Consider the following 24,898-nt stretch of genomic DNA (forward strand, 5'->3'; position numbering starts at 1 on the left):
ATCAGTGCCTGAGTACTCTCCGGCCCGCTTACTACATGGGAAGTGAGCAGTAGCACGAGCGGCAGGTGAAGCACAGGTCCTATTATTTCATCACTGCAGGGCCCCATGTAGAATTTGAGCGCCGTTCTGGCTATTTCGGCTCAGCAAAATATGGGTCGCTGTCCAACTTTGCCTTTGCGCACTTGATCACTCACTGGGAGACAGCAGGGGGGGGGGGTCAGGATCCCCCTGGATGCAGTGTCGAGCCACTTTCATAATACAGAATGGTCTGTGGCTATGGCAGCAGCTTGCATTCTGCCTCCTGTGCTGTGGTGAGACTCCTTCATTGCGATTATGTCAGCCGTCAGCCGCTGCGAGGTCAGCCAATCCACTGCCTCTCAACTATCTCCCCAAGAGAGACCTCTACTGCAGGCTTATACAGGACTTAGAAATCCATGGGCGAAGCATAATGGGGATGCGTCTGCCTTGATGCCTACCAAACTACACCCTGGGACCCTCATTTCTTCTTTGTTCCTGCTTGATGGAACGGAGTGAAACAATCCCGGAAGGAGCTGAGGTGGATTAACTTTTTTGTGGCAGTTGTTGCAAAGATCCATCAATTGGCACCAAAGTAATTAGAGAAAACAAACATGCTGTGTGCGTGTGTCCGTAATTGCTCTTGTCTCATAATTGTAAACCACGAAAGGCGGCACTCCAGGATTTTTTTACAACTCTAGAAATTCATTTATTGCAGCAAAAAATTATTATTTGCTGCAATGAATGGATTTTTGGAGTTAAAAAACTTCCTTTCATGATTTGGAATTGTGGTACAGGAGTAATTTTTCGTTCCGAAGAAGCATGGCACAGGGATAACAAGCAGTGCATACTGATAAAAACAAACCACATTATTGACACACACACCTACATACAGACACACACACTGCATAGAATGGAACATACCCTGGAATCGTATTCAGTAGAAACAAGACACCATCACATAAAACAGAGGAATCTGGCATTGGATGTTTATTATTAAATATAACATTATGCTTTCTGGTTGGCTTGGAAAGACAGTGACAGAAAAACAGCCACAAGCAAGATTGTATCAGTTCCGTTGAGCTATGTTCATCTCCCCGCCCCACCATAAAAAAATAATCTAGTAAACAGGATTTTTGTTTCCTCTCCAGGGCTAAAGGAGATATTCACATAAGAGTCAATCAACTGAAACTATGCCTTCTAAGGCTCTTAAACCTTGATTAACAGCTAACAAAGACACACAAACTAAATGTGCCTTTAATGCAACTGTCTAGCAGCTGAAGTGATAAAGAGCAGGCCAGCCGCAGAGTTCCACCTAAGTCATTTTAAAAACAATAAATAAGTTCCGGTTAGTGCTGCAAAAAATGCACAGGAGTAGGGCCAACAATCATTGTTCCATATCTGTTCTCATTGGTGTTGGGAGTGCCACTGAGAGGGAGTCAAGCATAATACCCTCCATCTATCCTCAAAACAGTTCTGAGCATCAGCAGGGAGAAGCCAGGTTTACAAGCAATCACCATGCTCCCATACTTTCTCACCAGTGTTTGGGGTGCGGCAGAGCAGGAGCATGACCTACCTACTATCATTATCCCCATTTCTCTTCAATAATATTATAGTGCACTATGGAATGAAAGCAGGACCTAAAAACTGAAAAGACACCAACTACACGCTTCCTTAATGTTGCAGGATGGTCAGAGTAGTCTATAAACAGAAAATATACCCACCCTACATCCTGAATGGTACGCCACAGATGACATTATGAACAGGTGAGGCCTACAAACAGTAATGTACGTCAGCAATATCCTGGAGTTATTCTGGGAACACCAAGGCCTAAAATAAAGACATCACCCCTTCTAGCGCTAACGCAGAGGAGAAGAGAGTCTGTGCAAATGCAGTCCTCAAGAATATCTTTAGATAAGGTCCATCAGAATGTCATCCTCCGAGACACTAGCAGTTTGAACTTGCTGCAGTCCTGGTTGTGTGATTGGTCCGCGAGGCCCAGAACTCATCATCATTGAACCTACACAGAAGTAAAAAAGAAAAACAAAACAACAATGAGGACACAGGAAGGAGACCACCAATGTTAGACACTGCAATACACAAAATGAAGGCCCTTTAAATCCCAGGCAGTGGATTTTGTGGAGAATTTCTCTCTAGGCCCCCATATTAGTCTTGCCAAAGGGAATAAAAAAGAAAAAAAAGTGTTCTATAGTTTGCATATAAGCTGCTACTGCAGCTAAGTGTAGCTATATGAAGGTGTATGCTAATCGTGCTTTCTGAAGGAAAAGTAGCAAATAATGTCCTATACGGATTGTTTAACAGGCTCTTATCAGCCACTCTCGGTGAACCTGGCTGTCCAGTCTGTAGTACAATCCAAAGGGCGATGGTCCAATTCAGCATGACCTTGCCCTTTTTGCCTCAGTAAACCCCACAAAACTGATCGTCCACCTGGAGTTCTTTGGCCTGAACGATGTAAAAACTCAGCGTGCTTCTGGGATCCAAGCGGTGGAGTCTCTTCTCCTCAGAGGAGTTGTAAGAAACTGGCTCTATATATACTGCACCAAAGTGAGGTACAGTGTGTAAATAGTCCAGGGGGTCTCCAGAGGTTTGGCAGAGGTTGAAGTTAGATAGTTAGATAGAACCTTACTCTCTAAAAGGGTAGCTTGGTCAAGCAGTAAGGTAGTACGAGAGAACAGTGTTAAGCATTTTATGTACACACTAAGTCAGCAAATGAATTCACACACTCAAGAATTGAACTCTAGGCAAATTGTTTTTGTACAAAAAAATATACTGTTGTTTATTTCTAGAACCAAGCAAGCCTAGCACAGGTAAGCATAAAAATACTTTTGAGATGCAAGATGCTGTTGTTGAATACTTTCAAAATACAGTAGGACTTTGTACTAATTAAAATGTACAGGGGTTGCAATGCAATGCACAAACTTAGTAGACTCAGTACATAGGAATCAATAGGCTTTTTAAGTAAAATGCAGTTAAATTACTTTTCGGACTACTTTTACTAACACAGTGCTGGATCCTAGATTCAGCACCGGGACATATCCTGAGCACCGGGACATATCCTGAAAACAGTTGAGAAAATGCGTTTTAGTTAGATGTATGATTTTTAAAGAATATTCTTGTATTTCGAAAGTTGACACTTCAAAACTTTTTCACAAAGAACCACCAATGTTATCCTATGGAAAGAACTTCAATTCACAGGTAAGTTACTTCTACGGATACCTAGATTCAGCACTGGGACCTTTGCTGAAAACAGTTGAGAAAATGCGTTTGGTTTATTTGTGCGATTTTTAAGGAATATTCTTCGTTTTCAAAACTCAACACTAAGAAACTTTTTGGGGAGAAAAAGTGTCCATGTTATTCTCTGAGGAAAAATAGGGTATCGGTTTTGAGGAAAGTAATCGGTCTTTGGAGTTAGGTTCTGGGGTTAGACTCAGTGGTCTCCCAGGGTTAGTGATGCACTGTATTTGCACTCTCAGCGACAATAGGACAGCCGGGTGCAGAGTGTTGAGGTCCAATGTTATCCTATGAAGGATAGGGGGGCTCCGGTTAGTGGCTGCTGGCAAGCAGGCCACAGGGTTGTGGGAGCAAAGCTCCAAGGTTTTAGCTCAGGGCAACTTGGGGACCAAGTTAGCACAAAAGGGGCACCCTAAGCGGCACTAGAGCGGCCGGGTGCAGGGTGCTGTTTTGCGGTCGGGAGCCCTGTTGATTTCAATGGAGATTCTCCGGGACAAAGAAACACAGCAGGCTTGGGAAGAGGATCTTTCAGGAGCGACTACCACTTCGAGGGGTAAGTTGGGATGTTGAGGGTTGGTTAGGCACTGCTGGGTTGGGCAAACAAGGCCGTGGGGCGTTGGGTGCAGGGGTGCCTTGGGACGTTGGATTTTCTTACCCGCTCTAGTCGTGGTAGGGGGGGGTCCTCTGGATTGAGGCTGCAGGCGTCGTCTGGAGGCTTGAGGCAGGTCTGGGGTTGCTGGTTCTCGGGTCAGAATCGCCGGGGAGACCGCCTCGTGGTGTTTTTCCACTCAAGCTTGGGCAGGGTTCGGCGGATGCAGAGTAGGTTGGATTCGCGGTTTCTGGCTGGCACCAGAAGCTGCAGTTTAAACACGTCCGCTGTGCCCGGGAGAAACAGTCCTTAAAGTTTAGGCAGGCTGTGGTTTTTGAGGTTGCTGGCCGCTGGACACGCCAGGGTTTTGCAGGAGCAGGTTCGAGGGGAAACAGGCCTGTGGGGCTGGGGCCAAGTCAGTGGGTGTCGTCCTCTTGTTAGCTCTACACAGCTTCTCATCCTTCGTCTTCTCTTCTTGAGGTTGCTGGATCTGGGGAAGGAAGGTTCAGGTTGCCCCTATATACTCAATTTAGGGGTGTTACAGGTAGGTAAAGGGCAGGGACCAATGGGTCATTTATCTGGGGTGGGTACACCCCCTATTCTGCCACTTTCCAGTGGGAGGGGGACAGAAGCCTGTCCCTGGTTGGCTGGGTCTCCCATCCTCAAGATGGCGGTAACTCGAGGTTGTGCTTCCCCTCGCCTCCCCCACCCTAGGGGTGGAGTTGGCAGAGGTGGGCACACCCCTCTTTCTCACTTGTTTTTCCTGACGGTTCTCCTGCCCAAAGAGGGGGGGGGGGTAGAACTAGTGGGGACCAGTTGCTGAAAGCAGCAAATCGTCTGGAGAGGCTCACAAATGCGGCATGCCTTTGAAGCCTCTCCTTTGTGAACCCTGCCCATCCTAGTGGAGGAGGCTTGGCACCTCGTCCCAGGATGTGCATGGTTTCAGGCCCCCGAGAGCAGCAAGCTCTAGACCCAGGTGTCCAGAAACATGTCTGGTGGTGGCAGCCTAAGCAGCCACTCAGTCAGGTCACTAGGAGTTGGTCGAGTTTCAGGGGGCATCTCTAAGATGCCCTCTGTTGTGCATTTTACATTAAATCCTACACTGGCATCAGCGTCGGTTTAATGTGCTGAGAAGTTTGACACCAAACTTCCCAGTCTTCAGTGTAGCCATTATGGTGCTGTGGAGTTCGTAATAACAAACTCCCTGCACCATATCCTCTTAATGGCATCACTGCACTTACAGTGCCCAGCAATGGACTTGGGCACTGTAAGGGTACAGGGCTCATGCACCCGTACCCTCACCACTGGCATAGGGCACCCAGCTAGAGGGGTGACTGATGTATGCCAGGGCAGTGGTTTGTGGGCATGGCACACGGGGTTGTGTGCCATGTCGACTCTTCACTATGTTCTGCACCAAGACATGAAGCCTGCAAAGGCAGTGTGTGAGTGTCAGGGTACAGGGCTCCTAAGGGTTGCACAATAAGTGGTGCAGCCCTTAGAGGCCTTCTCTGGTCACAGTGCCCTGGGTACCTGTGGTACCTTTTACCAGGGGCTGACATGTGGCAAGAGATGACAATTAGGTTAGTTTTGGGGAAGAACACAGGCCCTGGGAACCTGATTGGCAGGGACCCAGGGCACACCAAGAAAAAGTGCATCAGTGATCTGGCAAAAAGTGGGGGGGTTACTGCAACAGAAACCCACTTTCCTACAGGAGTGAGGAGAAGCACAGAACACTGGTAGGGTGATGATTTGGCGGGTGTGGAACTGCATCACAACTTTAGGCAAGAATGATGCTCGTATCCATAGACCCAATTTGTCAAGGTAGAAGTATGTATATGGTGGATGGACACAGAACCTGCAGCTCGCTCGCTCGCTGCGCCGATGTTATGGTGACAAGGAAAACCGGCTTGAGGGTAAGAAGCCATAAAAGGAAATATATGAAACATCTCAAAGAGAGTACACATCAAATTTGTGAGGACCTTAAGGTCCTACTGCGGCACGACAAAGGAAAGTGAGAGGAATCAATTGTTGGAGACCTTTCGAAACCAGTATCACTACTGGTGATTTAAACAATTAGGGCTGATCTGGCAACCTCAGAGAGGCTGAAAGATGTCCCTCAACTGTGTCTAAAGTAAAGCTTTGTCAGGCGAGAGACAAAACAAACACTGTCAGATAACTTGTTCTGGATGGGGCAAATCTGGCATGTGCTGCGCCAAACCACAAATTTGTCCCAATGACAGGGGTATACATTTTTTGGGGAGGGACACCTGGCTGCAAATTATCCAGGTGCTAAGCCTTGCCCAGTAGCTGCAACAGGAGGTCCTTACCGAGGGGCAACCTGATCAGAGGACAGATGCTCAAGCACAAGAGCTCTGGATGCCATACTTTTTGTGCCCAATCTGGTGATATTGGGATGACTTGGGCCAGATTGGTCCTGATCTTCTTCAGAACTCAGGACAGAAGAAATATCAGAAAGGAAAGCAAACAGGAGTCCCGCTCTAGACGGAACGAGCCTCCTAACAAGAAGCGCCTTGGAAACCCCAAAGTGCAGAACTGCTGACATTGCAAGCTCTTATAGGTGTGGAATAGATCAAGCTAAGATTCTCCCCACTCGAAGAAGAGACCCTGCTCAACTTATGGGTATAACTACCACTCGTGATCTGATGGGCATCGGCGGATGATCTCCTCGGCTCTGGCATTCAAATATCCTGCCAGGTAGTTCACCACTTGGCAATAGTGCCTTCTGGCACACGGTACAGAACTCCACACTGCCTTGCTTGTTGCAATCCCATGCAGGGGTGGTGTTGTTCATAAGCACTGGCACCCACTTCTCTTTGCGTTGAAACCATTCCTTCTGTCCATCAAAGTGGATAGCCCTCACTCCAGGTTGATATGGAGGAAAAGGGAAACCAAGTATCAGCGTTAGTTGACCACGGCCCCTCGGTTCACGGAATGGGTAAGACTCCTAAGACATGCCTTTCAACGCCAGCAATGTTCCTGGAGGAAACCTTATGAAGAGCAGGAAACCCCAGCTAACAGAGAACTCAAAATAACCATTAGAGAAGGTAAAGCACTCTGATGGAGACCAGAGATATCTTATCTCCACCTCGCCCAGATTGCCACCCTAACCCAGAAAGGATGAATGGTCACCATGGTCAACTCTGCGTAGGGTAAGGCGAGGGGTCTATCGTTGACCCCATCGCGTTCCAGCAACCACCACTGAAGATCTGTGAAGAAATGGGGTGTATTATATATTGTGTGGTTGTGAGACCTCATCGTATAAAACACTACCAACCCCTCTTAAGACAAGTTAGGTTTTGTTTGTCAAAACTTAGCTCAAGTCTAGTTGTGGCTTCAAGCAGTCAGGCTGCAAGAAAGGAACAAGTGTAAAGCAACTAAAAAGCACCAAAATAATTGAAAAAGAATGAAACATGACTCAAAAATGTAACCTACTTTTATAAATTGTCGTTGGATTTCTTAAGACGAAAAATTGAATTCAAAAGGAACAATAAATTAAGACTGTTCAATTAACATCTAACAAGCTTAGGCAAATTCAACAAATTTGACACTTAGAAATTTTTCAGCATAAAGCTACAGTAGGGATTGATGCAGACACATATAAAATTTGGGCACAAAGCCAGTCAAGAGAACAGCAAAGGTCCAAAAAACTATCCGTGCCAACAAAAGCAGTCTTGAGTCCAGTTCCACTGTCAGTTGTCCCTTGCCATTGATTTCTAGTGAATGGTCATGATACAACGGATAGAGGACACTAAATATGTTTCATGATGCTGAAGAGGCTGTGAGGTCGACGGGGTGTTCCTGGAGCTAGTCCTCGGACCATTGTCTAGCTGGGGCTACGTCCCTCTAAGTCCTGTTTGGTCCAGCAAAAGTCCAGTCGCCATTGGACTACTGGTTACTGGGCACAACAAAATCAGCCGTTCCCTTCTTTTCACCATAACTCACCTTCCGGGTGACCCAGCTGCACTCAGACGACTTTCCCAGGTCCAGTAGACTTTGGTACAACTTTTGAGTATCAGGTCTTGGTCTCCTGGGCTGTGCTGCAACATGGAGCGAGGAATGAGTGCTCTAATCTACCTCTTGAGATTTTGTGGCCCTGTGCTGAGAACAGGAAATCAACCAACTGACTCTTGGAGATTCTGCTTCTCGCTGGGCTTAGGGGACAACTTCTCCATAAGCATGCCACAGCAGGCACAGTCCTTTCCTTCGATAGCCCAAGGAGCAGCAGGTGCAGTCCAACTTTAAAGCAGACTCTCTTTGCTGGTTCCAGGGTCAGCAGGACAGTCCTTCAGTATTCTACTGTAGTCCAAGCAATATGTGAGCTATGGATGCAAGGGGTGCTCCTTTCATGCCCAGAAGGTGCCCTTAGGGGAGGATGTGGTCACTAGCCAATGAGGTATCTGGTTATCTCCCACTTGATGACAACTTCCTCTGAAGTGTGGCATCTTGCTATCCTAGAGTGGGTGTGGAGCTTGCTAGCCTGCCCTGGAGGTGTGGCTACCTAGGGGCTACATGACCATGGAAAAAACAGTTGTGCCAGTGTTTCCCCATCTCTGTTCCCGAAACCAATCTATCTAAAAAAACTAAGGAGCAGCCCCTCTAAGCTTCTTCTCAGGAGGAAGTAACACCTCCTCCAGCACCAGGCCTCTATTGCTACCTGTTCTGGGAACAGTTTACACGTCACGGCAGGCTGGAAGAAGGCTGCCTCGTGACCAGCATTTGCAAATGGGCACTAGTAAACTTGGGCAAAGGAGTGCCAACTTTCTAAAAGTTGCACGTAGCAACAAGTGACATTAATTTCGACTTGGGAATCAAGTTGGGCTTAATGTAAAGAATTGTTCAACACCTTGGAGTACCAACTTTAGTAGACTTTAAAAAAAACGTCTTTCTGTATGGTCACCCCCAAGTTATTGGACTGAGGCTGGTTGTTTTTCGACTGAGAGTACACTGAAACATGCTAACCAGACCTCAGTGCCTGGCCGGTATGTAGAATTGGATTTTACCCAATTGGCTGAGTTAACTTACCTGCAAGTCCCTAATAAATGGTACTCAGGGTTCCCCTGGCAAGTAAGTTAGGAGGTACCCCCAGGGTTTGCAGCAATAGTTGTGCCACTATGGGAGAGGCACAAGTAAAACAAGAATCCAAGACGCAGTTTTAACTGCTGGCCGACTGTCATTTAAAGCAATAGCAAAGCCAGACTTCTCCCGGTATATGTGCAAGCCACCCCTATGGCATGACTATTGAGTCCTAAGGCAGGTTGCAAGATATTCCATAGGCAGAACATGGAATTTTACATGTTTTGACAGTAAAAAAGCAGAACTGCCATTTTTACTATGGAAAAGCTTTGTTGCTCTATTGGCAAATGCAGACATATTCTGACCATTTAGTTATGCTATTACTGGAACAGTGTGACCCAAGTAGGTAATTAAAGGCATCAAACAACTTGTTAAATTAAGCCCAACTTGATCGTCAGGTCGAAATTAACGTAACAAGTTGAAGTGTACAACTTTAGCAAAGTTGCCACTTTGCTGCCTAAGTCTCCTGTCGATACTGGTTGCACATAGTGTCCTGTCACCAAGACAGCTTTCTGGCCTCACTGGAAGACGTGCTAATGACTCCCAGGTAAGGATACAGTAGAGGCCTGCTCTGGAAGGTAGTGTCACCGCCTTCCTACAGGAAGCCACGTAAGTGCTGACCGAAAAGATGAGCTTCAAAAGAGAAACAGCCTTTGAAGAGCGAATGGGTAATACTTGGGAGAGGGGCTGCTCCATTGTGCAGGCAGACTGGCTGACACTAGGGACAGGAGAGGGGAAACCAGGTGCCAGACTGGTTCTCCAGTGGTGTGTAGCCCCTTTGGCAGCCACACCTCTGAGTTGGGGTAGGAAGCTCCCCACGCTGGGAGAGGGGTCTTGCCATCTTGGAAGTGGGAAGAATGGTGCATCATGGGATGCCCATATGCCACACTTCGCAGGAAGTGGTCATCAGGTGGGAGGGAACCTGGTAGCCCATTTGCTACCAAACATTTTTCTCAAAAGGCATTTTCTGAGCATAAGTAGGGCACCCTTTGCACCCAGAACTCAGGTCTCGATTGGACTGGAAGAAGGATAGAGGAAAGACTGCCCTTTTGCATTGTGGAACCGGCAAAGAGAGGCTGCACCAGCATGGACTTCACCAGCTGATTCTGTGGCAATCAAAAGAGAAGGAGTGTGCCTGCTTGAGAAGAAGTTGTCTCAAGAGCCTAGTCTAAGCCAAGAAACTACAAGGGCAGCCAGCTAACCTCCTGTTCACAGCACAGGGACACAACAGCTGAGAACCCTTCTGGAGCTAGTTGATAGCCCAAAGTCTTCAACTTGCTGCCAACCACCGTTGTGCAGCACGAAGGACCAGACACACAAAGTTGCACCCAAGTTCGCTGAGCACGGGAGTGTCATCAGTGTGCATCTAGGACCCCCAGAGGATGCGTTACAGACCCAAGAAGGATTGGCCTGTGACCGTGATATTGGGCAACCGGTAGTCCAGTGGCAACTAGTTTTCTTCCAGCATCGAGAGGACTTTGAGAGATGTTGACCCTGTGACCAGGATCTCTTTACCCCCTTCGTAGACCAAGGCGTAGTTGCAGCAAGAACCCCTTCAACCGCATCACTTCCACAGCATCCTTTGAGCATCTTTCACCCCTTGCATTAGGACCACTTCCATAGGAAAGCCCTGAAAAGGATAAAAGTGCCCGGGACTGACTGAAGGCTGTTTACCCTGCTGAGGTAACTTTCTGAGGACTGTGCTTGTTCTCCTGACTGGCTCCTGATTGGAGTTGGTCACCTAAAGTAACTTCAAGTGACCACTTTCCAACTAGCCCACACTTTTTGGTGAAAGCTTGTTTTTGGCTGAGTGAAATAACTTGATTTACTATACCTTATATATTCTACATCCTATACCTCTGGTGGATCTTTTTTGTTATGGTGTCTATAAATACATAAAATTACAGTCTATTTTTATAAATTGATATCGGATTTCTTTGGTGTCTTATCGATTTCTTCTTCAATTGTTCTGGTGCTGTTTAAGTGCTTTACATTTGCGTCTTTGTGTAAGCCTTGCTGCTTAGTGCCACAGCTACCCAGGGTTGGGATAAAGTTTGACAAACGAAACTTAAGGGTCCTCAAGGGGTGGGTAGCTGTATTACACTGTGAGGTTGTACAACCACACCATATAATACACACAATTTCCTCACATAGTCCCGTTCAGGAGTTAGCACAGCTGAGTTGTCTGCGTCTAACCCTGTACTGGCCAATGGAGGTACTAGCCTTCTTCACAGTAAAAACAACAATTGCGAGTTTTGACTGTCAGGCCAAGTGAAACACTTGTTTTACTTTTAATAGGCTGGACCATGCCTTAGGACTCGTATGGGTGACTTGCATTAATTGGAAAAAAAAGAGAGTAGGGCTTTGCCACTATTTTAAATGGCAAAGTTGGGTTATCAGTTTTAAACATGTTTGCAGGGGTCCCTTTAATATTGGGCCCGCTGAAACCCCACTTCAGAGCCCAAATTTGCCACCTGGCATGCTTGAGCAGCAGGATGCAGGAAGCCATCAGTCCCAGTAGCCTCAGAGTCAACTTCATTGAAAATCAGGAGAGAGGCTAAAAGATTGGGATTGTAGCCTGAAAGTCCTGGACTCTTCTTTGTGATGGACAAAACCGAACCATAGCTAGAACGGTTCTGATGAGGGGGGGTGTCTGAGAAGGAGGCAGGTGCGACTTAGCACATTGATAGTGAACCCAAAAGTTGGCAGGAGGTTTGCCCTATTGTGGAGGTGGTTGACGACTGCATGGGCCAAGCCACCATCAGCAGTCAGTCCTTGAGGTAGAGGGAAGACTGGAACCCTCGACCTCCGAAGATGCGCTACTATCACTGCCATCACGTTCATGAACACCCGAGGTGCACTGGTGAAAACAAAGTTGAGCACAGCGATCTGAAAATGCTCCCATCTCACCACAAGGCACAGAGTACGTCAATGGGCCTGCTGGACAGACTCCCCCTCAGTACCCCCTTTGACCAAAAGGGCTTGCACTTCCAGCTTAAAACAGACATATGGCTGTCTGACAGTCACTCTGGGGACAGTGGAAATTACGGCAGAGTGGCAATGAATGGCAAGATGTACCCCTTCTGAGCTATCTGTTGGACCCATCAGTGTGACGTTATGGTCTGCCAGAAAGGAAGCAATCATTGGAACCTGCCTCCAACCAGTTGGAAGGGGGTTGGGGAGTTATGGATCAAGTAGTTCAATGACCCTGACCGCTTGGGCGGTAGCACTGTGGCCTCGAAACTGCTAAGCACCTTGCTGTGGTTGAACTGGCTGACACTATGGGGCACCACTGCCGAAGCTGCGAAAGAATAAGCTCGTGGACTGTACTGTGGCCCTGCACTCCTTGAACCACTCCAGAGAGGAATGTGCCATGTCTCCAAACAGGTGAGTCCTGTCAAGGAACATGTCCATAAGGGACGATTAGGCATCGCCTGAAAAACCGGTTGACAGCCAGGCATGGCAGCGAACGGCAACGCTGGTGGCAATGGCTCGCCCAATGTAATCGATGGTGTCCAAGCCACAACAAATTGTGAACTTTGTCGCATCACGACCATTCCGAATTGGCTAGGTTTAAGACAGGTCATAAGTCTTCTGGTACACCTGGGAGTACTTAAGCCACCTGTTAGACCTCGCATCATTGGTGTGAGTCTCCCTTCCATTTTGACGGATTGCCTCCTTTGTTTTGATATGTCTTTGCTGGATTTATGCTTTGGGCACTGTGCCACTGATAATCAGTGCCATAGTGCAAGTGCTCCCTATGTTAAATTGATGTACTAATTGGTTGTTCCATGATTGGGTTATTTGATTTATCTGTCAGGCTCTAGTACAGTGCACCATGTGTGCCCAAGGCTTGTAAATCAAATGCTGCTGGTGGGTTTGCAGCACTGGTTGTGCCACCCACAGAAACAGCTTTTAAAGTGTGTCTCAGGCCTGCCATTGCAAGGCCTGTGTGCAGTCTAGCACTGCCATGTCGACTTGGCCAAGTGCACCCACTTGCCAGTCCCTAAACCTTCCCTTTTCTTCATATTAGACACCCCTATGGTGGGCCCAAGGGTAGGGTGCATTGCAAGTATAAGGTAGGACATGCTCTGATGAGTGTAGCATGTTCTAATAGTGAATTACAGCCATTTTCTTTTTTCACTATTGAAGGCTACCTGTTCTCATAGGCCAGAATGGGCAGTTAGATTATTACATTCTTATAATCCTAACTGACTCAGGGAACATGGTAGAAATTAGACTTTAGTATGCCTGAACTCAGAATAATAAAATACATCTTTTAGTAAAGTTGGTTCTAATATTCTGTGTTTGAAAATACCACTTTTAGAAAGTAGGTATTTTCATGCCTAACTATCCAGGCCTGCCTCTGCTGGGTTGTGTATTCCTTGTCTGAGTTTGTGAGTGACAGGGCTGGGGGATTCCAGGAGCCAGTCTGTGGCAGCCCAGTGGTGAATAGAGAGATCTGCATCTAGATGGGAGGGAGGAGTTGCACCTGGGATCTGAATAGGGCTGGGCCTTCCCTATACAATGCTGGCTCCACCTCCTGTGGCTTGTCTGATGTCTCTGCCCTGCACAGTGAAAGGAAGAAGAGAGTCATGTTAACAAAGTGCTTGAGTCGAACTGGTTTGGACTAGGCAGAGGCCTATCTGCCTAAAGAGAACAAAGGATTTTGGGGTATAAATATTGGGACCTTGATCCCAAGAAATTAGATCAGTTCTGGACAAGAAACCTTTTCTGCCAAGGAGAAGAACCAAGGAAAGCTGCAGGAGTTGGACTGCCCCTCTGCCAGTATGCTGTTTACTGGGTTGGCCTGCAGTGGTTGCATCATTGCCAAGGGAAAGGAGAAGGAACTTTGTAAAGACTTTCATCTACAAAATATTCTCCAAGGGTTTGAACTGTGCTTGGCTCCTGCTGAAGTCTCAGGGACAAAAGACTTCACCTCCAGCTCCCCACTGAATTTCCTTGCTGGGAATTCTGACTCCAGCTTGCCGCTGGGAGATGGAAGCGCGGCGCATCGAGAAGAAGCATGTCGCCGCCGCAGCTGAAATCGTCGCAACGCCGGAGAAGCGAGCCTTCGCCGCATCTCCCTGGAAGCGTGTGTTCATCGAAGCTGCCTGCTGTCGCATCACCGGAGAAGCACGACGCCATTGTGAGAGATGCCATCGCATCACCGGAGAAGCGTGTTGCAGGGCCTGTCGCAGCTCCAAAGTACTGAGTCGTCGCAAGGATGCCAGGGCGTCATCGCATCGCCACATCGAGGGCGCCATCTTCTCGCATCACAACCGGATCATCGCATCGCGGCGCCACCTTGCGCACCGCAACGGGCCCGCAGGCCGAGAAACCACGCATCACCTCTGCACCGGTAAGGCTCACGACGAGTCCCCTACTCTGCGAAAGCATTAAGGCAGGACGCAACCGTTCGCCCGGATCACGGAACCGATGCATCTTCCCTTTTGTGAGCCTTTTGTTTACTTTGCGTTATGCATCCAGGTACTTTGTTGAGACCTTTGTCACAATTACCATCAACTTGAACTAAGCAACTTGAATCATCTTTTAAGCAATCTTAACTGTAGTATTGTGGTTTTTACTCACTTGCAGTCTTGTGTTTAAGTCTATATAAAGAATACTTATTTTTATAAAACCTGTGTTGTGCCCATCTGTAGTTTTTTCACTGTATTACTGTGTATATTCACAAATGCTTAACACACTGCCTCTGAGATAAGCCTGTCTGCTCGTGCCAAGCTACCAAGGGGGTGAGCAGGGGTTATCAAGGAGTGTAATCCCCTTATCCTGGCTTAGAAGTAAGGGTCCCTATTTGGACAAAGGTGAATACCATTGCCAACTAGAGACCCCCAGATCTAACACCACCAAATCCCAATTAGATTGGAAGTAGTGGCCTAGGAGGCAGCTGGCATTCACGGATTTCACGGCCAAGCTGGTGGAAGAAAATACCCTCTTCCCACATGCTTCCAATCGTTTGGCTTCCTTATGGGGGAGGGGTTGAGGGGGGTGGTCGTGGGGGGATAGTCCGAAAGGTATTCGGGTTTGTCCAACTTGTAGACGCCACGACCACCAGATTTTCAGGGGAGGGATACTGAGACACAAATGCAGGGTCGACCGGGACTGAGCAGTGGTATCTTGCAAATTGGAGGTTGACAGATGGGCAAGAGGCAGGTTTGGCCCAGGCCCATAAAAGGGGATCTGTAAGTGCCCCATCGAAGGGCACGAGGGGCTCAATATACATTTGCCCCGGCTGGGGCACTCCCCATCAAGACATTGGTTTTGACCTCCATGGTGGGTAGCTGGAGATCAAGAACTACAGCTGCCCTATGCATGAACATTGGATAAGATGTATTCCCTTTGTTGGCAGGGCCTGGGAGGGGGGGGGGGGGGGAAGGGGTGGGGGGGGGGGGGGGAGGATTCCAGACTTGGGAGAAGCGTCAAGTCCATTGGCATTTTGGAGGTCATCCTACCAATTGTCCTTGTGGTATGGTTGCCCTATCTCATCACCCAAAACAAAGTCACTGTCCAAATCCTTATCAAATAAGGAACGCAACGCATGCGTGCTTCCTTGTGGAGGTGTTAAGTCAATTGGGGGAGGGAGCATTGACGAAAATTGAACACACACCCGGTTGGAGTCGTAGCAGTGCAGAATCAGAGAACATAATGCACTTTTCATCCTTAGCTGTGGATGGTGTCGACATCAGCAGAGTCGGAAATGGGAACCGGAGAAGGCCCAATGGTGGATTTGGTGTGGTAACTGAGCCCAGGTGAACCTGCCAGTGGTACCACAGATGGGCGGCTCCTCTGCTCCTTTTAGCTAGGACGGCACATCAAGTGATTCAATAAGGATCCAAATACTCCAAGCATAGTCTTGTTGAAATATGATCTGCCTTGGTGTTGCAGAAGGCCTCAAAATCTAGGGTTGTGCCAGAACAAATCGTGAAATTGCCTACAACATCGATCAACTTCAGGAGCAAGATTGAATCGCATGGTGATGCCCTTGACTCTTCTTAGGAGTATGGGAGCGGCAGGAAGGAGTAGAGTCCTGCTTGGACTTTATTGTGTTTTTAATTCGACCCAAAGACTTGAATGACACGATAATCAACTTCGGGAACGACTCCTGAAACTTGAACCAGTCTCGTTGCAGAGATTTCCGGTGCTTGGTGACATGGAGTTTCGCCTCGCGATCTCCTATGTATGGCCTTGAGGTTCATCGACGTCAATGAAGGCTTTGGAGCCTTAGAGTCATGGCTCGTCCACAGCCACCCTAGCTAACTTAATGAGGATCCATCACAGATATTTGTTTGCAACAGTCCATACAGGGTTTGAATCCTGTTGTCTTTGGAGGTGGCATTTCTCATGCACACTGTAAATGTTTTGATTTTAGTTGAAAAATGGTCTCAAATAGATGATATGTAGCTATGGATTGACATCTGGTGGCGCAGGAAGAAAGGAACGGACATCAGCGCGCCCTGGAGTGGTGCCAATATGGGCCGGCATGCCATTTCTGCAGCAGAACAGCATCAGTGTGGATCTGGATGGCACCACCCCAAGCACCCAAAGGCTCCAGTCCAGTCTGACGCCTGGGGAATATTCAAACAGTGAGGAATCTGCAGTTAAAAGTCTCTATCAGAAAACTAAGTTAGAAGAATAAGAGTAGAGAAATAAAATAACGGAAGGGTTTGCACTACAAATAACACAGCATGCAAGGCCTGCGAACTGTACCGTCACTAGTGGTAAGTATATGCCCGAGTGCAACATTTTATATGGAAATTCCTTCTTACCCAGGAACTACCTCACCACCAAAAACCTGTGATCATGCACATTCGCAGCCCAACCTGTGCACATTTCTTACCTGGCAGTGAAGACCGTGGACCCATTGGAGCACCCCACTGCTGGCCAGCTGCCTGGTGCATGAGCGAGGGCCCTGGTATTTGGAGTTGTGGCTGTCCCACTGCCTGGTGAGGCATTTGTTGTCCCATAGATTGGTGCTGTATCATTCCCTGGGCCGCCTGCTGCATGTGGTGCAAAGCCTGCTGTGACTGTTGGACTCCGGGTTGAGTCTATCAATCATAGGGAGAGAATGTGAACACATTAGTGATGCCTGGGAAGGGAAGGAAGCATGAAACATTCTGTCCATCGCCTGTTTTGTTAGCATGAAACAGAAACAGGGGGCACACAGAATAGACAGGCAAATCAGAAATGGAGGTAAAAACAGGCGCAATGGAGGGAAGTATGAGAGTTGTGAAGAAAGGCTTATAAGAAGGACAGAGAAACTAAATGAGAAGAATACCGGAGCAAAGTACAAGAGGAGGAGGGGAGAGCAGTGCCTGCAGGAAGGGAGAGACAGATAGCAAATATAGATGTAGGGATAGACGAACACCAGATGGGAGGAAGGAAGAGACTAGCACCAGGAGGCAGGAAACGATGGACACCAGATGTAGGGGCAGGGAAAGACGTGAAGCTGACAGGAGGGAGGCAGAGAGAGAGACTGGCACCAGGTGGGAGGGGGAGGGAGACAGGAGCCATATTACAGGATGAGAGAAGGGTTCCAGCCAGGTTGTCAGCCGAGCGGGATGGAGAGAAGGGCGCCGGGCCATCGGGATGGAGAGCAGGGGGCCAGACCAGAGGGTTAGAGAGAAGGGCGCCAGACCAGAAGGATAGAGAAGGGCGCCAGACCAGAGGGATAGAGAGAAGGACACCAGACTAGAGGGATCAAGTGAAGGGCTCGAGGCTAGAAGTCCAGGCTGCCAAGACAGTGGGAGGAGAAGGAGGGAGCCAGACAGAGAGAGGGAGCAGAGTGCAAGATGGAAAGGGTGAAAGATCGGTATGGGGGGGGGGGGTTGGGGGGGGAGTGGAGATATCGGATCCAAGGGCAATATAGAAGGGTGTCAGACTACAAGGAGAGAGAGAAGGGCCCCAGATCAGAGGAAGGAGGAGGGGCACAGGACAACCACAGGGTGGGAGAGAGAGAGAGACAGAAGGGCTCCAGTATATATGAGAGATGAGCACCATAGAGGGAGCCAGAGAAAGGGGCAGTCAGAGGGAGAGCTTGAAGTGCATCAGCCAGCAGGAGCAAGAAAAGGGGGTCAGCCAGCAGGAGAGAGAAAAGGGGACCAGGCAGAAGGAGATAGAATAGGGTGCCAGAAAGGGGGAAAATGAGAAGGGTGCCAGACAGAGGGAAAATGAGAAGGCTGACAGAGGTAGAACGAGAAGGGTGCTAGACCGAGGGAGAGACACAAGGGTGCTAGACTGAGGGAGAGACACAAGGGCGCCAGACCAAGGGAGAGACACAAGGGCGCCAGACCGAGGGAGAGACACAAGGGCGCCAGACCGAGGGAGAGACACAAGGGCGCCAGACCGAGGGAGAGAGATTAAGACAGTCATGCAAGTATCAAAGCAGTCTTAAGAATTATTAACTAGTAAATAGCCAGGAGGAAACATGTTTGTGCATTGGGCTCTATGCTGTGTTGCATTGTCTTCACAAATTAAAATGTATGCAAGTGGCAGAGTCAAACAACAAAAAGACTTTGGGAGCACTGAGTGTATATCATTCAAGAAATATTTACAAAAATTGTTGTTAATCATTACAGTTCATTTTCACAGGCACAGGTGAAGTAGCAAAAGAAGATTCAGTCCTGGCCACAGAATAGCATCCCTCATACGTACAACACTCAGGGTCCTCTAGACCCCAATTTGCAGATCTCTGGTTTAGCACCTTTAACAGTACATGGTATGTTCCTGAACTACTGATGGTCCAATTGAAAGAAAAAAGAGACTCCGATCTTAGACGGCATCCATGAGCCTAGAACACGAAGGTACTGGAATCCTAACCAATGGTACTGTACTGCATAGCAACCTTTGCATTGAAGAATGACAAACTGCTCGCCCTAGGAGCAATGTGTTCCAAAGACAAAAGTAAATTTCTTTGAACAGCCTATCACTATTTAACTTTGTCCAGGTTTAAGAAGGAAAACATTTCAATGATTTCAGTTCCTTTGATCCAAACAGCATTCATATATGGAGGGAACTGGCTACTGGGGTGATCTTTATTACATTCCCCAGTACTGCTATGTCTACTTTATCAGCAACCCTACTCTACAATTCCCTACTTCAGAATCAGAAGAACATGACAAGAGAAGTAGAATTACACTATAATGCCAACATTAGAGAGGTTCTCCATCTGCTCCAATCGAAGCCACACTCACCGGCTGCTGGTTGAGGAGAAGGCTGCGAAGCTGTGGGTTGGCCCCTGGGTTCTGTGCCCTCAGCATGGGTCCAGTCTGGGGAGGCTGGCCGGGGGCCTGAACTGAAGCCTGAGGAGGCTGGGGGTTGGCCTGTTGCTGCTGCTGCTGCTGCTGCTGCTGGGCAGCCTGCTGCTGGGCTCGGAGCTGTAACTAAGGAGTAAAGAGAGGCAATCAGTTCACAGTGTTGTCCTCAATTCTTAAGTTCATTTCTTAGGCTAAGAAAAGGAAAAGCAAGGTAACTCACCAGGCTCTGTTGCCTTTGCTGCTCATCCATCATTGCAACCTGTCCAACAGAATTCATTCCCAAGGGCACCTGCTGTCCTGCCAGCTGTAAAACACAGTGCATTTGAGAAAGTGTGTGAGAGAGAGGTAGGAAGAGGAGAAAGACGAGGAGGAAGAGGAGCAATAAGATGGATAGATAAGAACGAGAAATGCCATTTTGATTCCTTAGTCACCGTTCTCCAGGAAAAAAAACAAAAACTCTACTGTCTGTACATGGTAAAACATTTGAGATGTGGGGCAGCTGATATGGCATAGGTGGGTGGGGCTTTAGTATATGTCTTTGGCAAATATCTACACTAATGATCTAGATCGTATAGAAATTCTGCCTAAAGTCAGAACATCCCATTCATCTACGCAAAGAGAGATAAAGACTACTAACCCCAGAAACACTTCTGGCCACTTGTCTTTGTTCATTCTATCAATACAGCAGTCTCTATAGTGTGTAATCTGTACTTAGTGATATGTCAAAGTCTGTTTTAGAAGAGTATGGCAAAACTGAGGATCCTTAATTTTTGTCCAGAAGTACGAGAGACGATTCTAGCCGCAGATTCCTTCACGCAGAATTATCCCCAGACATGAGACTAGATCCGGAAACTTTTTTGCCACAGCATCCCTGCGCGCCGGGGGCGGGGCGACATCACGCGACTCTGCCCAGGCATTGCCGGCGTACGTGACATCAGCATGGTCACATAAGATCCACCCCGGTCATCCAGATTTGGAAGTGACTCTTCAGTCAAGGAGTCATCTAGATGTGGACTGAATGCCGAGAGGGCCAACTCATCCAAGAAGAACTCCAACACAACCTTTTGGACAAAGTTGGGATGAGTTCAGCAACATCTTGTCCTTTTTAAAGGAAGTGAATAGTTCAATGAAACAAACAGCCTTATGCGGCTGCCTGATGTTATAGCCTCCAAAATTAAGTGTTCTACGACAGCACCTGAATGTCACATGAAAGCTTAATTGTTTTATGCTTTGGTTTTATTTATTATTTTTAACAACACAACATGCAACCATTCGAGTTTCAGAGTACAAAGCACATAACAAGGGGGTGGCTGCCTAATAAGGAAGGGAGCTATTAATACCATCAAAAATGTATCAACCGATTGCTCGGGTAGGTGGATCTTGGTGCAGGCACACCTGGGGGGGAATGAGGTCGCTATAGTATCCTATTATGGCCCGAATATAAACGACCCTGCTTGTCTCCTCAAAGTACAGGCTAAATTAACAGAAGTTACAACTCCAATAATAATAGGGGGCGATTTCAATGTACTTCTTGACCCCGCCCGGGATATGTCTAACTTTAGTAAATATGTAGTTGCACCGCACGTTCGGCGAACAATGATCAATATGATCCATGACCTTGGCTTGGTGGACGTGTGGGAAGCTAAAGGGGGGGGGGAACAGGATCAAGGTTCACCTACTTTAGCAAAAAACACGGCCATTCCTCTAGAATAGATTACATTTTAACGGATGCAGTAGGAGTAGAAAATATAGTAGATATCCTAGTTCAGCCATCTATTCGTTCGGATCATGCACCTATAACATTTACATGTGTGGGCAGTAGAGCTAAACCCCCTCCCCGTTGGACGTTAAACAGAGGTATATTGGTAGACCCAGAGTTGATCACGAACATTAAGGAATCAACAATTTAATACTTCTTAGACAATGTAGGGTCAACAACCCCTGACGTCATATGGGAGGCCTTTAAGGCCTACATTCGAGGGGAAATCCATAGTTGGACTTCCTTTAAAAACAAGAAGAATAGGCTAGAATTCCATAGAATGGAATCAGAGATATCTAGATTAGAGAACGTTAGGCTGCATTGCCAACCTGAGATACTCCCCTTAATTTTAAAAGATCTAGAACAAATTCGCTCCGAATATAGAGCTAAGTTGGAGGAAAAAATTAAAGCCCAATGGGAGGTTCACGGAATGGAGCATTATGAATATAGGGAGAGAGCAAGCGCCACTCTAGCCTGGAAGTTAAAAGCTGATAGAGTTAAAAATAACATCAATAAACTAATAATAGATGAAATAGGCACAACATCAAGCAAGCATGAAGATATGCAGCAATGCCTGGTTTCTCTGTTTTCTCAGCTATACAAAGAGGAGGCGGTCCCTGACATTGATTGCATTCAAGAGTGGCTGAAAAGCAACGATTTGCTGAGACTGACTAACGATAGTCAAAAGATACTTGAAAGACCTATTACAGAGGAAGAGATTAAGCTGCATATTACTAAGAACAAAAACAATAAGGCTGCGGGGACGGACGCACTTCCTGGGAAAGTCTATAAAACCCTTGATGAGGCAATTACATCTAGACTCCTTGAGCTATTTAATTGCATCTACATAGAGGGGGGAAAATACCCCCGTCTTGGAAAGAAGCAACAATTGTTCTTATATTAAAACCCGGTAAGAACCCACTGAAGGCAGACTCCTATAGGCCAATCTCCCTGCTAAACGCAGACTATAAGATCATCACTAGCGTTTTGGCAGGGAGATTGGTCAAGTGATACCTCAGGTAATAGGGGATGAGTGGAGAAGTGTGGCTCAGGGGTTAGAGGCGGCAGACCCGGAAGCTGAGATCGGCCCTGGACCAGGGTTCAATTCCCCGCCTCGACGGGGCTTGGGCTCAATAATTCCACGGACTCGATAATTCTCGCTCCGGTGCCTACTCGACTCACGGGTTCACACTCTGCGACTCTGGGCAATAGCTTGCTTAATCTCCACAACGGCCCCTCGCAGCGGGATGCCTGGCTTTCACCTTGTGGATACCCTGCCGGGGTTATCTCACAGGAGAATACCAGGACGGGTTCCCTAAGCAAGCGCTTAGATGCCTGCGATGTGGGTAATTTGCGCTACATAAATGCATGTACATTTACATTTACATTTACATGATCAGAAGGGGTTTACACCGGGTAGGTACATACAGGAACAGACATTACAACAAATTGGATGTATAGACTTGGCGGTAGCAAGGGCAGAACCGCTCGCAGTAGCAGCATATGACGCAGCTAAGGCGTTTGACCGCGTCAGTTGGATTTTGCTCTGGGAAACCCTTAGAGCTATAGGATTCGGTCCACTGCTTATAAGATCATTAGTAAAATGCCACGATGGCGCATCAGCTACTATTCTCCTAAATGGGATATTAACACCTAGGTTTGAAATAAGGAGGGGCACCCGACAGGGGTGCCCCATTTCACCCCTATTATTTAATATATATATCGAACCTCTGGCGCAAATGCTCAGGCTGGATACCCAAATAACCCCCTTTCGGGTTCAAGATTTAAATGTGCTAGTTTATACCAGCAATCCTACAGAGGTTTTCCCCAAGGTTGAACACTCCTTAAGTGAGTTTGGAAGGTTCTCTGGTTATGCAGTTAACACTCTTAAGACCGAGATAATGTGTTGGGGGGTTGAAGGATGGGAAAGGCGAGGTGGATCGGGATTTAAATACTTGGGAATCAATATAGAGCAGGGCCTGGGGAATATCCCCTTGATCAACCTGAATAGAGTAGCAAAGGAAATCGATCACCTTTTTCTTAGATGGAGAAACCTTCAACTAACAATATATGGCCGAATAAATATAGTTAAGATGGTAATCTTACCCAAACTAACATATCTCTTTAGTGCCATCCCTCTTGAATTTCCTTCTAAACTCTCGGGAAAATTCAACGTAAGATCGGTAGTTTTATATGGGCCAATAAGAGCTCCAGATTATCCTTGAAGAAGCTGAAGAGGAGATTACTAAAAGGGGGCTTGCACTACCTGATATTTTTTGTTATTGCCTTACTTTTCAGTTTAAAAACATCCGTGGTCTGTTGTCCAGTCCTATTGATAATTGGGGGAGGATCTTGAAGGCTATGGCGACTCATGAGGGGGTGGAGCTGGGTTCCTGTACAAATTTGGAGCTACAAGGTTCTTTAAGAAAGTTCGCCTAAAGGTGATTCGGGCTGCACTTAACTCATGGCATAATCTGCAAACTAGGTGGGGGATAAAATATTACTCAGACTTCGCCCCAATCTGGGACTCCCCTGGATTACCTGACTGTCTGAAGGATAGTCTGGCGGTCCTGATAGAACTTGCAGGCATATGTATATGGTCTGAACTAATATCTGCAGATGGGGTCCTCCCCTGGGAGGTTTTGAAAGCAAGGATTGGGGATTCCTTCTCACGATTCAAATTTCTACAATTACATTCTTGGTACACTGCAGAAAAGAACAATATTGGCGGGAACTGGGAAATAGAGCTCAAACTTCAAAGCCCCACCCTATTGAAAAAGGAGGTTGGGATGTGGTACAGGAGCCTATAAGATAGAGAAGACATCGAACTCCCCCCACCTCACTTGGTTTGGAGGACATCAACATTAGCAAATGACGCCGCAGAGTTTTACCTTCCATCTATTACAAACCTCTATAAGTTTGTTAAGTCAGCCTCTTTGAAGAAAAAACATTTCTTTACTATCAATAGGCTATATTATACCCCTTATAGAGTTGCTAAGTTTGTCAGTAATCCAACCCCTAGGTGCCCTAAATGTGGTATGCTTAAGGCAGATGATCTGCACATGTTTTTTGAATGTTCCCAACTAAAAGGGTACTGGCAGAATGTAGAGTTGGCATTAACGGTATATTTGATCTCAAGGTTAATTTAGACCCAGCACTGATTATTTTAGGTTTAAATTCCTCACTGGAAAATTGTATATCTAGAGCACAAATTGGACTTTTTTTAAGCTTGATCTTGTTGGCCCGTAGGGAATTATGCATATTATGGAAAGATCCATCTGCCCCAATGTATGAGAAGTGGCTCCGGGCCGCATTCGCAATGGCAAGGCTTGACCGAGCAGGAGGCAACATTTGGGCGTCCCTGGTGTGCTGGGGAAAGGCACTAAGGTTGGTTTAAGATCGTCCAAGGATTACACCAAGCCTCGTACAAAGAAGCAGGCCTGGCGGCCCGTAGCGAATGCAGGAACATGGATCCAGGGAGCCCATGATCAATGGGGTCTAGTATGTTGCGATTGCAGATGCTTACGGTGGTATGAGGACAATAATTTTTTTTTTTTAAAAACCCAAAAAAAACCCAAAGCACTGAAATACGAGGGGTTGGTGATGCATAACGTGAAAAAAAAGGCTGGAATGCAATACGTAAGGATTGTAGATATACGTACAATACACTTTGAGAGAAACAATCCTAGAAAAGCTGTACAAGCATCTATAGTATTAAGTGGTAGAAGTATTGAGCTAAAATAATAACGGTAGCAGAACTGGCATGCTAACAAATCAACAGAAAAACACAGATTCAATGGCATCTGACTGGGACATGCCGATTGAGTGTTGGTTTATACATAAAATAAAAATGGAGATTTGCGAATACATGCAGGTGTGTTGACTGATGCAGCTAACCAGAGAATGAGCACTCCA

General features: G+C 47.0%; 1 protein-coding gene across 6 annotated transcripts in view; it reads right to left on the reverse strand.

Moving 5' to 3' along the window:
• Positions 1-990: 990 nt before the first annotated feature.
• The window catches only part of MED25 (mediator complex subunit 25), a 173,847-nt gene continuing 149,939 nt past the window's right edge, over positions 991-24,898 (reverse strand). For all 6 annotated transcript variants that reach the window (XM_086930176.1, XM_086930179.1, XM_086930175.1 and 3 more), the window contains 4 exons: positions 19,445-19,528; positions 19,162-19,350; positions 16,809-17,016; positions 991-2,035 (listed from right to left, as the gene is read on the reverse strand). In XM_086930176.1, the coding sequence (XP_086786302.1) occupies positions 1,926-2,035; positions 16,809-17,016; positions 19,162-19,350; positions 19,445-19,528 (591 nt within the window). In that variant the 3' untranslated portion in view covers positions 991-1,925. The remainder of the gene's footprint in view (positions 2,036-16,808; positions 17,017-19,161; positions 19,351-19,444; positions 19,529-24,898) is intronic.

The sequence above is a fragment of the Lissotriton vulgaris genome, chromosome 7 (assembly GCF_964263255.1).
Source record: "Lissotriton vulgaris chromosome 7, aLisVul1.2, whole genome shotgun sequence".
NCBI lineage: Eukaryota > Metazoa > Chordata > Amphibia > Caudata > Salamandridae > Lissotriton > Lissotriton vulgaris.